This window comes from Pyrgilauda ruficollis, unplaced genomic scaffold (assembly GCF_017590135.1).
Source record: "Pyrgilauda ruficollis isolate IOZ18807 unplaced genomic scaffold, ASM1759013v1 scaffold43, whole genome shotgun sequence".
Classification (NCBI taxonomy): domain Eukaryota; kingdom Metazoa; phylum Chordata; class Aves; order Passeriformes; family Passeridae; genus Pyrgilauda; species Pyrgilauda ruficollis.
In genome coordinates, this window is record NW_024525823.1 from 8,146,350 (window position 1) to 8,159,243 (window position 12,894).

Here is a 12,894-nt window from a genome sequence, read left to right on the forward strand (position 1 = left end):
GACGTGGCTGAGGGAGAAGACCTTCCCCTCACAAGACAAACTGAGCATCAAAGATCTTTGTTCCCCATTTCTTTAAACTGAGACTAGTCTCCAGAGCAGGCAACAGGAGCCTCACTACTTGCTGAAGACTCAAAGTGATGCTTCCTCAGAGGAAACGGTGAAAAGTCACCCTGAAGACATAAACCCTCAAACAGCAACCTCCTCATCTGCTCTGAGTAGCAGCAGCTCAAAAATGTGCACCTCTGCTCAGAAACACTGTGCTCCAGCTCCCATTTGCACCCTGTTACCTTTTCCAGTTCGCATGGCTCTCCTGCTGTACACTAAAAGATGAAAACAACCCAGACCCCTCGCCTGGTCCTTCCATCCAATGTCTAGATTGCCCAAGTAGGAAAAATCCCACAAGAGGTCTGCAGAAATCCTGACTTTAAATAATTTAACAGCCTGATCAGCTGCAAAAGCTCTGCTTGCCAATGCCCATGCTGCAAACAGACATTTTAAATACTGCATGCACTCCTGCAGCAGCAGAGCTGGAAGCACAGCCGCTCTGTGTGCAGCCCTGGCTGAGCGCAGGAGTCGCTTTGCAAAACGCGCATTCAGCCATCTAATCCTGCAGGAGATGTCCTGCTGCCCACTCCCCCCACAAAGGGGGGGAAACCCTTTCCTTTCTGCTCTTTTGATCTGCCAGTCGCTGCTGGATGCCTGTGGGAACGGATATTTACTCAAAAGGATAAATGGTGTATGCTAGACCCTCAAGCCTCTTCATCAGAGGGGAACAAACATTTGCAGTCTGTTTGTGCTGCACCAAGCACGGATGGTGGGACACAGCTCCGTGCTTGCATAAAGCCACATTATCCTGGTCTTGCTGAAAGTGAAAGCCAGCAGCAACAGGTCAAGCACATTGCAGCACGACAAGGGGCCTGTCAGTGCAGGAGGTTTGCAATAGAAGGCAAATGGTGAAGCAACAATTGATTCCAAAGCCCTGAGGAGCAAGACCTGCAAGTGTGTGTGTGCATTGCAAGGGACAGTGGGCTTAGGCTACCATAAAACTGTCGCTCCGAGTAAACAGCATTTTGGCTGCATTTTTGCTTTCTACGGTTTATTAACACCCATGGGGGCCTTCAAAATGTAAGTAATTGAAGAAAGGAACCAGAGGGCTTAGGCTACCATAAAACTATCGCTCCAAGCAAACAGCATTTTGGCTGCATTTTTGCCTTCTATGGTTTATTAACACAGTGCCCATGGGGGCCTTCAAAATGTAAGTAATTGAAGAAAGGAACCAGAGTCCCATCTTCAAAAAATGTCCACCACACCTTAAAGAACATCTCTTGCAGGAAGAGAATCAGCAGCCCTGGTATATCCAAGTAGCTCCAGTTAAATCTGGTGGAGGACTTGGTTCCCATCTGCACTTGCCAGAGCAATAAAGTCCTTTGAGACTGCATCCCTGCATGGGGATATATTTTTTTCATTCCATTTCAGGTCTAAGATGCCAACCTGCCTCCCTTCTGCTTCACTGTTTGTCCACCCTGCTATTTGCTTGCAATCATGACAGAAAGAAAGCTGCACATATATTCCTGAAAACATGAATAAAAACATCACAAAATGCTTGCACAACTCAGATTTCATCTGGGACAGGCAGGAAGAACTGCTAAGCCTTTGACCTCTGGATTTCAAATTTTTGAGAACAGAACCTTAAACTGCTGTCGGGTAAAAAGAGACACCAGAAAGGATCCAGACATTAAGGTGAAAGTATTGAAACAAGATAGGGCCAATTCCAATGACAAGAACTTGTAAACCATGACAGGAGGAGGGACAAATGTGGGGAGAAAGCAAAGTACATTTTTTTAGAAAGCTCCTAGAGGTTCTGAATAGGGCATTTATCTGAAGTTCTTGTTAATGTCAACACCACTGGGAAATTGTGAGAAAGATGGCTAGTGGAGAAAAAACAGGATGCTCATAGAAAGGGGTGGCTCTCAATTCTCATTAAACCCACGCCACACCATGGACCGCCACCCTGATCAGATATTCAGGCCAAACTAAAACCATAAAATTCACATTACTGTGTTTAAGCCAAAGGTTAGTGGCTTCAGGAGGAGCTGGGGAGTGTGCATACAGGTCTGATCTCAGCAGGTACCTGCATCTGGTACCGCCCTGTGAAGCAGGGCAGGCTCCCCAGGCTCCTGCCGAGCTCCAGGTTTGGCAGGAGGAGGGAACAGGATTGCCTGGTTTCCTGCAGCAGCAGCACAGCAATGATGACTCCATGGCGCCTGCAGCGAGTGCCATGCTCCTCCGAATGCAACTCTTAGACACTGAAATAGTTAAATAGGAAGGTGGAATTGAGCACAGCTTGCACAGCCCTCTAGCAAAGCTGGGGGGAAGTACATTTTTACTACCTGATTTTTTTCTGAAGGGTCTTAACAACCACAACAAAGGCAACAACAACAAAACAAAACAAAACAAAAAATAAAAAAAAAAAAACCAAAAGGAAAATAAAACACTAAAAAGAATTGTCCTTCCCTTCTAATTTTTAGCAGACAATAATATGCTTTGAAAGTGCCTTTATTTCTTTTTTTGAAAGATAACCTGAGTAAGTTCTGCTTCAACAGTGCAATACTTCAACACTTTCATTACAATTCAGGTGTTGCACTAGGCCTCTTCCTAGGGGAAGAAAAGGCTATGGATTGCACCATATTCAGCCAGTGGTATCATTAAAAAGATCTTTCCTCCATGCCTGACAATTGCATACTGAGCAGCACCTTCAGGTCACTGTCTAGAAATACCAATATTCTTAACAATGTCTTGAGAAGTGCTCCTGGTGGAGAGAATTTAAATGAGGCAAAAGGAGACATAAGGGACCAAGAGAAAACCTGTAAAGGAAAGTGCATGAGGCACTTTGTGCACACAAAACCAAAACCAAGAGGTGGTGAGCAGTAAATCACTATCCAAAGATCTTTGCTTTCAGAAACATGAAGTTGTCAAGCCCATTTTTAGTTGCAGCCAAACTTTTCAATCTACCTACAATTAAAATTCTTCAGGCAGCAGCAGCCCCAGCTGATTAAGCAAATACAGACCTATCACCACCTTGATTTCATTATCCCTGAAATGAAAAAATACATACATGCAGGAAAGAAACACTGTGTGCCGTGAGCTTGTGGATTACTCAGGGGCAACTTTTACAAGGCTACAGAAGGCATTGTTTCCAACTGCAGGTAGAAACATCTGCACCAGCTTGACTGCCTCTTTTCAGCAAGGAGAGTAAGATTTGCCAGCTCTCTGAGAGACCCCCAAACAGAGGGTTCCCACGTGGCTCCAGTTAGTGCTCAGACTGCAGTAATGTCTGCCCTTGAATGAGACAAACTGCACCACAACAGTTTAGCTTGAGTCTATAAGGACCTCAACAGCTATCTCAAATGTAGAAATTTAAGTTAATGGAGGTGAGGTTCGTGCTCCTCCATCCTGTGCAGGTCATTTATTTAGACTATTTATTAAGCTCTAAGTGCTATGGTATTGCATCTGCCTGGTGCAAAATGGTGCAGTACTAAAATGGGACTTCGCTGAGCAGAGTTACTCCTCCTGCAAATAGGTCATGACCAGCCATTTACACTATGAAAAAAATCAGTGTTCTGGGACAAAACTCTTTCTACTGTGCCATTCAGAAACTGATATAACAAGGAGACAGTCTGATGAGTCACAAAAAAGCAAACAAGATAAGCAATAACTGCAGACATTTCCAGGGAAGGACAGTCAGGACATTTCCAGGAAGAAGGCAGTCACAGCCTGAGCCTTAGCAGAGGCACCACTGGGACTTGTGAATAGTACTGATTGCTGATGCTCCAGCTGCAGGAGGGGCAGCACAACACAAATAAGATGTTACGGGAAATACAGGATCTCTCATGTTGGAGAAATCTTAGAAAGGCCAGTATGATAACCCTACAAAAGCAAAGGCTGTTCTTCACTGCTATATATAGATGGTAAATAACAGCTGCAGAAAAAGGGCCACTTAAGCTTAGAGACCATTGATTGCACAAGAAAAATTGGATGTAAAAATAATGAGGCTAAAAATCAGATGAAGGGTGGGTTTTTTCCTTCTAGAACTGAGATTTTGGAAAAGCCCCAGATAAGCATAAAAAGCAAAGAAAAAATTAAACCCTTTAAAGAATTCAGAATTCCAAACACTTACTTTAGGATTTGTGATGCAAGGATTCAAAAGACCTGGTCTCATTTGCTGTTTCTGACACTAAGCCACACGTAGCAGAGCAGACATGAACCTGTGCCCCCCACTCCAGCAAGGTGATGGGAGCTGTTCCCTGGCTGCAGCAGCACCAGAGACAAGGACTCATGTCCCTGGAAGAGCTCCTGGGCTTCTGAGCTCCTATCTTTTCCTCTTGAGCTGAGGATTCCACATCAGGACCAGTGCTCATCAGGTGGTGCTCAGGTCCTGCTGGGAATTGAGACGAGCTGAGTGCAAACACTGGTGGCACCCACACACTGAGCTAGGGCACAGTGAACCTCAGTGAATGCAACTCACACTAAGCAACCCCCAGGCTCCCTGGGCAATACCTACGTCTAGCCTTGCAAAGGATAACCAAAGTTAAACGGTTTTGTCTAGGCAGGGTCAAGAATTCAGAAGCTTGTTCTGGCCCCTACAGCCCTAAGGTATGCATAGTAAAGAGTAATTACAGGGATTTCATTACTACAAAACTTGAACATGGACATTTCCCAATCTGAAGAGCTTATTTTTTGTTTTGTTAATAAAATCACCATGCACATCTAAGCTGTTACACATTTTCTCTGGACTTTTATATCTATTTGTGTGCTACCACCAGAGCTGATTTTAAGCAAAAATGGTTAATCCTTTCTTTAATACTTGTCCTTTCACATCAGCCTTCACAAAGCTGAAAGCAGCATAAAAAAAAATTCTATAGTCTCTACTTGAGGAGAAGAGCAAGTGATAAATTACTTGCCTAGGAGAAGATGATGTTATTAATCAAAATGACTTCAGGGTATAGTGTTTTGAAGTTGTGTTGAGTATTAAATAACAGGTGAGCAGTTTTTTCCTTTTGAAATCCTAAATTGAAGCCTATTCAATAAAATGAAGCAAAATTATCCAAGTTGTTACAGAAAAAAAATCTTCATGAATAGAGAGTGTAAATTAAAGCCTTCAAATCGAAATCAGGATGTAAAGATTGATTTGCGTTTATTTTCATAACAAAGAATGACACAGTTTGGTCTCTTACACAATTTTTTTGAGATAACTTGAATGTCAGGAGTTGACCTGTCCCCTGAAAGTTACAGCTATGAGCACTTCCTGATTAAATTAGGGTTTTACCCAGCATTCTCAGATTCTGCTTTGCAGATTAATTTGTTTTACAAGAAACAATTTCATCCACTGGTGAGCCATGCTGCCAAGGAATGCAAACTCATAGCACTTACTGAGGGCACGACAAGAGACCTGTTCTGCAGAGCTCCAGAGGGAGGAAAACTACTACTGAAATAAGAATTTGCATGTGTGACCTATGTCCATTTGGGACAGACTAAAATCTTGGTTTTTTTCCTTCTCCTCAGGGCCCTTCTGTGGAAGGTTTTTAATTGTGCTTCACAGCATAATCTTTGGAATACAGAATGCACTTAGTAGCTTGAATTGCTGGTTAAGGGTTAGCATGCATAGAAGCAGGACAAGAGCCAACAGACATGAAAGGAAATGAGGGATGTTCAGACTGGATATAAGGAGAAACACTTTCACAAAGAGAACAGTCCAGCATGACAACAGATGACTCAGAGAAGATGGAAAGTCTCTGCTCTGGAGAAAAATCAGTGTTTTTCAAGACCAGAATGGATAAAGCCTTGAACAACCCGGTCTGACTTCATAGCTGGCCTTGCTTTGAGCAGAGGACTGAACCACAAGCCATTCAAGATCCCTTCTGACTTGAATTCTCCAACAACTCTCTAGAAAGGAAGCTTTCCATGCATCTATCACTAATCCATGGGAAACACCAGCACTGTAGCATCCTCACCACCATAGGTAGCTTGAGAATAGAAAAGTGAAAGCTTTCATAAAGCTGAACTCCACTGCCATAAGAATCATGGCCCCTCAGTGGCTTTCTCCCTTTTTTCCCCACTGCTCATTGAGAGTGCCCTACAGAGTATGCATGTTCAGCAATGAAGTTGAGGGCGGGGGGGGATGAGAAAGGAAGATGAGCAAGATCAATTTTTACATCTTTATGCTTTCCTGTGGCTGATAAAAGATTGCTCTTCTCAGAAGATACACCAGTAAATTTTCAGTCTAGATCTGTATATCAGGAAATAAGGCTCCCATGACATCCTTTGGAGATTATTCCAGGGCTTAAGAGATTTCACACTCTAATGGTTCCCAAAAATACTCTGACTACATGTTTCCTTTGTCAGCCACATCCTAATATATTACTAGATAAGTCCTCTGCCTCCAGGCTATTTACAATCCTCAGAGAACTGAGGACTGTTTTGCCACATAGCCAGTTAGAAAGATCAAGTTCTTCTAATCTTTTCTCACATCCACTCTGACTCCAAAAAGTGTTTGTATTTCTTGCCAGAATATCAGGGTGGCTTTCCCTGGTGTGGATGAGGTCCCAGTATTGCCTGCAGAATAGCAGGTGTGCTCTCATCTGAGCCAGGGTGCAAATGAGCCCATCCAAGTTCTTTGATTCTCTTGCACACAAAACCTCCAAAAAATAAGTTTTCTTTTCAAGACTAGAACAGCAAGAACTCCAGGAGGTGTTGTCTGCGCAGTCTTCATCAGCCTGATTTTCTAACATCAGTGGAAGTAGTTTCAGTCACTTGTAGGGTCTTGGATCAAGTCCCAAATCTCAAAGAGTAAAAGCATGGATAAAATGAGGCATTAACTTCAAATGCAGCTGTCTGGAATTCCTGCCTTGAAGTGGGAACGGAACAACGTTGAGGGTAGGCGGAAGGGTTTTTTAAATTAAAAATGGGACCAAGAGTATGTTTTAATCTTCTAATTGAATAAAAGTGCTTTGGAAAATATTCTGTGAAACTGTTTTGAATTAACTTATTTATTCAGTCAAGGGAACATTCCACTCACATTCACCAGAAGAATGGTGTCTCTACACAATATACAACTTCTCAGGCTGCCTTCCTTCTAAGTTAAAGAAAACCTAAACAGAAAAATGTGAGGACAGTCAGCCCATTCAGGTGTTTCAACACCAGAAAGTCTCAGAGTGTGTAACACTTTTATCCCCACTGGGAGAAAGTCAGCTCCTGACTTTGCTAAGCCATAGTTTTGCACAGGGGAGCTCCTCAAATGCCACCAGAGCAAGAGGCTTTATACACTGTTCATAATGCACCAAAACACTTAACCAAATCCCATGTCATAAGTACACAGCTAGAGGAAAGCCTGGTTGCATGTGTTATGTGTGCATTATGTTCCTTGGCTGCCATCCAGCCCACTGTTTTCAGAAAGTTACACACTCAGAATTCACCCCTACATCCTTCTCTTCCACAGAAGGTGTTACAACCGCTCTGTTCTACCATGATAACCTGACACTAACCTAAGCAGGTCTAGTATGTCACAAGACTTGTACACTTTTTCTGGATCAGATCATTAGTTTTTTGCCGTGTGATTAATTCTAAAATCAAAACAATGCAAGACACACATCAAAGAAAAGCCATCTCTGTCTCCCTAGATGTTTCACTAACGCACAGCCTAGTACAGTTACAGTATCACAAGGAAGAAGAAGGAAAAGGCTCCTTTTCTCTGCTCTTATCTTCAAAATGTTCCAATCCGTAGAGCGGAACCAAAAGAAAACATTTAAAAAAAGTAAAAAGTGAACTGAAAAGGACATCTTGCATTTTTAAATAACAAACCAAACAAACACTGCGCTGCCTGCTTTGTGAATCTTACAAAAGAGCACCTCCTTAGCCCAGGCTGCCTATTTCTTGAAAAACAAAGACAAGCAGAACTAGCTGCAGGCAATGAAGTATATTAGCATTTGAATTCATGTTTGTATATCCTCTGAAGGAAAAACTCTCTTAAAAGCAACCTAAGAACTTCCTGAAATGTATTATGGCAACATTTATTTGAGATTTGAAGATTTCTGATGTCTTTATAAGTCCTTAAAAAGAAATTGGAAAATGTTAAAAAAACACCCCACCGATTGCTGCCAATTTCAAAACAGGATGTTTTTGTTTTTGAGGACTGTAATTAGGAACAGTGACCTTGAAAATGTAAACAAACCATCCATTACCTCTTCTCTTCTAATTACTGCTGCAAATATTGTTTTCTCTTTATAAACTTGTCTGTGTGAGTAATTTAGTTTTCATACTCAGGCAAAGACCAGAACTTCCACAGGACTAAATGTGCTAGCACCCAATGTCACCAGATAGTTCAAGGGAAAAGGAAGTGAGGAGGAGAAAGAATTTGCTAGACTGCTGGGGATTTAAAAATCATTGTGGCTGTTATCAGCACACAGAGAAAGCAGGAGAGAAAAGGCACCCCTAAAAGAAATGCATTACAAGTACTGCTGAAGAAAAATCCACTATCAGGAGAAGAGCTTGGAAAGTGCTCGGTCTCCTCAGGCAGCAAGAAGGGAGATCTGGAGCTTTCCCAACACCTAACCCTGCAGCCAGAAACCTGACATGTAAGCCCTTCCTTACCTTCTGATGTCCAAATTCATTCAACACTGTGCCCAGCTTCTTTGTGTTGCTGTGAAGTTTATGGGCTGCAATGGCTGGGTTGGGATCCCTCCAGTCAATGGAGAGGCGATGGTACCAGAGGTGCCGGCCCTCCTGAATGTGAGCTGCCTTGATGCTGGGGTCGAAGCGATGCACCTCGCAGCCACTGTTGGCCATGCTGAGCTCAAACTGGTTGTCATCGTGGCCTAACCTATGCAAAAAAAAAAAAAAAAAAAAAAAAAAAAAAAAAAAAAAAAAAGCAGCTGTAACTATTAATGTAGCAAAAAGAACTATTAGTGAGTAGGATGTTCTGAGGATTAATTAACTTAACTTGAAGAAAATTCAAACTCAATGCAATGTTAGAACTTTCTAGGCAAGAACTAAACCACTTTTAGCCAGGCTGATAACTTTCCCAAACAGCTTTTCCTTAACTCAGAAGTTGGAAAAATTTGTATGAAAGTAACTTAAATATTGGAATCGTTGTGGTGTTATTATTCATGTTAATATTTTGTCTATATATATTTCCCTATTTTCAATTTGCTTTTTTCTTGAAAAGTTTACAATACTTTCCTTAGTCCCTGCTGCACAAACTTCCAAAAACCAAACATAAGCAGAAGAGAAAATACATTTAAAAGGCATGCAATACTACTTTGTAAAAATCTGGCATATTTCACGCCACACCTGTCACCTGTTACAAACATGACCCACAGTGACCACCAGTACCGAAAAGGCACAAGAATCAAATGCCTCTCTTTCTCTGTGGACAGGAAGACACAGATTTAAAATAGCATATTTAAAAATAAGCTCTTTACAACAGTAGCAGAGTTGTTACATAAACTTGAGAGAAAGATTGCTGCTAATGTGGTGAAGACCCCAAAGAAGAAGAAAAATTAATAGCCCCTTTGTACAGCAGTATGGTCTCGGTCCCTGCCTCTGTGAGAAGACGTGTTTTAAAAGGCTGTGCCATATTCCCACCTCCTACAGCCCAGTGGTTCACACAGGGTGCACTAAAACTAAAAGAATCTGGTATTTACCATTGCAGTCACACATCTGAACCACAGGCCTTCCCTACTCCGTAAAACAGGATGTTCTCTTCATTCCTACTCCTCCAAGCTTATTGCAAATGTGATTCAAATCACGCACTAAACATTAAACTTAAACAAAATTAAGCTGTTTGATATACACACGTGTAGCACTGAGAATTAAGATTTTTTTAAATCAGTTGTACTGCAAATTGTACAACTGAGATTATTCATTCTGTACTAATAACAGAGCATTTATCTGTTGTGCACAGACCATGACAGGGCAGTACTCTTAGATGTACTAGCAGAGCACCTGCTACACTACACCACAGTTATCCTAAGCAATGGTGTGGGTCTGAAATAATTTTGGCCATTTGCATCAATATGTGAAAGGTGGCACATTTTAAATCACGTCACACGCTATGGTACAACGTTAGGCCAGCACTAAATGATCTACACAGATGACATACAGGTAAGATAAAATGAATTCAACTCATGAAAAAATGTGTGGCAGAGCATTTGTTTTGGAAGTTACCAACACAGTATGACACTTGCTGTAATACTGGTCAAGCACACTGTAACAATACCCTAGGATGCTGTCTTCTCCTCAGCCACCTTCCCTTTGGGAAAACAGGAGGAGACAGAGTGTGCAGAAATAGCCCAGCATGCTTTTAAGAACAACCCTAATTCACAGGATTCCAACCCATACACCTGGACGGGAGGAAAAGAGAGGAGTTTTCTTTTAATACATTCAGCACACATCAGGAAAAAAGTTCAGAAGTTAACCAAGTGAATCGACATGTTTGTTTGCATGTGGCTTTCTACAGAAGGGTCGATGATGGACAAAGAGCAGTGTAATCCCTCAGGAATGAGACACTGGCTAAAAATGAACAGCACGGGAATTGTTGGGGACAGTCACAGCGTTAGTGATGAGCCCACCAGCGACTGATGGCCACATGTGTCCGTGACACACTTCCAACCATACCAGCTGGGACAATCCAGAGGGCCAGATGCTTTTGGGACAGACAAACCTCAGACTGCCTCCAAACAGATTGCTGCTATGTGGACTGCAAAGGGAGCTTCACAGCGGGGGAAAACAGGGAAAAAATACAGATGAGGGCATGATGTGTCCTCTGTGTTATGAATAAAAAGTTACATTTTTTTTTTAAGGTTGCAGAGTTAAAACAAGTTGAACCAGTTCCTGTTAAGTTAGCTTCATTGTTAAGAGTTCTTCTTCAATTACCTGTTAATGGTTGGTGATTAGCCATCGTCCCCCTGATGCTTGCCAGGGAGTGACACCCTGCAGGTACCAGGAGAAGGGTGTCACATCAGAGCTAGTATGCAGATCAGAATGCATTTCACTGAATTTTGTAACTTTCCAGGAAAAAAACCCTAAAAACAACGATCCAACATAGAATTAGGGGACCTAGGTGATGTCTGAGGATGGGGAGCGTAGTCCAGTGCCTGCTAGGATCCTTTTTGCTTCTCACCCTAACCTGAAAGGATGTTGACTAGAGAGAGGACCCGAGGTGTTGGACCGCAAAGGTGGAATCTCCTAATCTCCCGTGAGGACGGAAGCCCCAGCTCTGCCTGCAGACCAGCGGACACAGCTGCATCATCCTCCTCCTCCTCCGTGCCACTCCTGGGAGCGACTGCGGCGCGGGCACGATCCGTCGGTTTCTCCCCACCTGAGCTGATTCCTTTTAATAAAGGCATCAAAAAAGGAGAGAGATCTCCTGCCCACTTATTTCATTCTGGCACTCTAGTTAAAAGCTCAAATTTATGCCTGAAGAGAGATCCGGCCAACAACAAATATACAGGAGAGGAAATAAGGTTCTCTCCCAAGGAACTGGTTCAAAAAATGCCTGGCCCACATGTCATCATGCAAAGTGATAATGCAGCATGAAAAAGATACAAAAAAATAGGTCTCCTAACAAAGATGTAGTTACTTAAAGAAAGATGTGTTACTTAAAAAGGGATCATGATTTTAGAAGGACGGTGTGGAGGTCATAGAAGACCAGCGAGGCCTTTCCTCGCCATCAGGAGAGAGTAGCTGCTGCCCATCAGCAGCAAAATAAAACCTGCCGAAGCAACTGGCCTGTTTTTCCCGTGAGGGAGAAGGGAGCCCGGTGCCAGAGGAGCCCGCAGTGCCCCGCGGGGGCAGAGGGGCACTCAGCCCAGCGCGGTCCCTCCCGGCTCCGGCGGGCGCACGGAGGCCTCGCTGGCCCCGCAGGCCGCAGCGGCGCGGAGCCGGGACACGGCGCAGCACGGCGGGCAGCGCTGTCCCCTGGCTGCTCCCCGCTGCCAGGGTTCACATTGGGTCACGGGGCACAGAGCCCTGCGCTCAGAATAGGCACTGGGCTGCAGCTTGCGCTGCGTGAAGCATCACACCGGGCCCTGCACCACCCGGGGCACAGCGAGCGCCGGGCGGCACAAAAGCTGCTTTGTCCCCTCTGCACGGCTGCAGTGGACACCTGTAGCTGATCCAGCCTGAAAACTGCAGGTACTCCAGCTCCCACTGCAGGTACTCTGTCCCACAGGACAAAGCTAGAAACACATGCAAGTTAAGGTCCAGCTTTCCCTTTCCCTGTTCCCCCTCCCCCACTTCTCTTTCAAAGGAAGATGACTGAGCTCAGCAGCTCAGGAAAAAACGATGGATCCCCTGCCTCAATCCTAAAGCTCCTACACGCACCTGAAATGGCATTTGTGCTGTATTACAGCAAGACTCTTTAAACCTTGCTGGTAAGTTTCTGAAATCCCATTCATTTATGTTATCCCAGCTTGAGTGCCTGCCTGTGGTGTTTGTAACTGACTTAGTTTAATCTAAGCAGATTTAGCACTAATAACTAGAGCTCACTAATGCATATTGCAATTATGTATCACACTGGGAAATCCTATCCCCCTAGCAAAAACATTGCTGCCTCCCAGTAGTGGAAGCAACAAATACTAATCTAAAAAGATCCCCAGATGTTCCAGACACTGCTCGCTCCCATTCACAAGTAACTTCTTCTATGGCATTCAAGGAGGCAAAGCTTAAGCAGCACGTTTTCTTCCAGTTTTAATGATATATGGATTTAATTCAGGATTCCTGGTAACACTCCCACTGAACTTTCACATTTGTCCTCCATCCATTTTCTCTGCAGTGAATGCTCTTCATTAGAAGCAGCTGCTCCCCATTTGCTCTTTATGAAACGTATGAGATAACAAA

At 43.4% G+C, this 12,894-nt stretch overlaps 1 protein-coding gene across 2 annotated transcripts in view; it reads right to left on the bottom strand.

Moving 5' to 3' along the window:
- Positions 1–12,894, bottom strand: part of METTL24 (methyltransferase like 24) — a 46,848-nt gene that overhangs the window by 7,344 nt on the left and 26,610 nt on the right. Inside the window, exon 5 of one of the 2 annotated variants that reach the window (XM_041478081.1) lies at positions 8,647–8,875. In XM_041478081.1, the coding sequence (XP_041334015.1) occupies positions 8,647–8,875 (229 nt within the window). The remainder of the gene's footprint in view (positions 1–8,646; positions 8,876–12,894) is intronic. The other variant, XM_041478080.1, reaches the window with a different exon arrangement.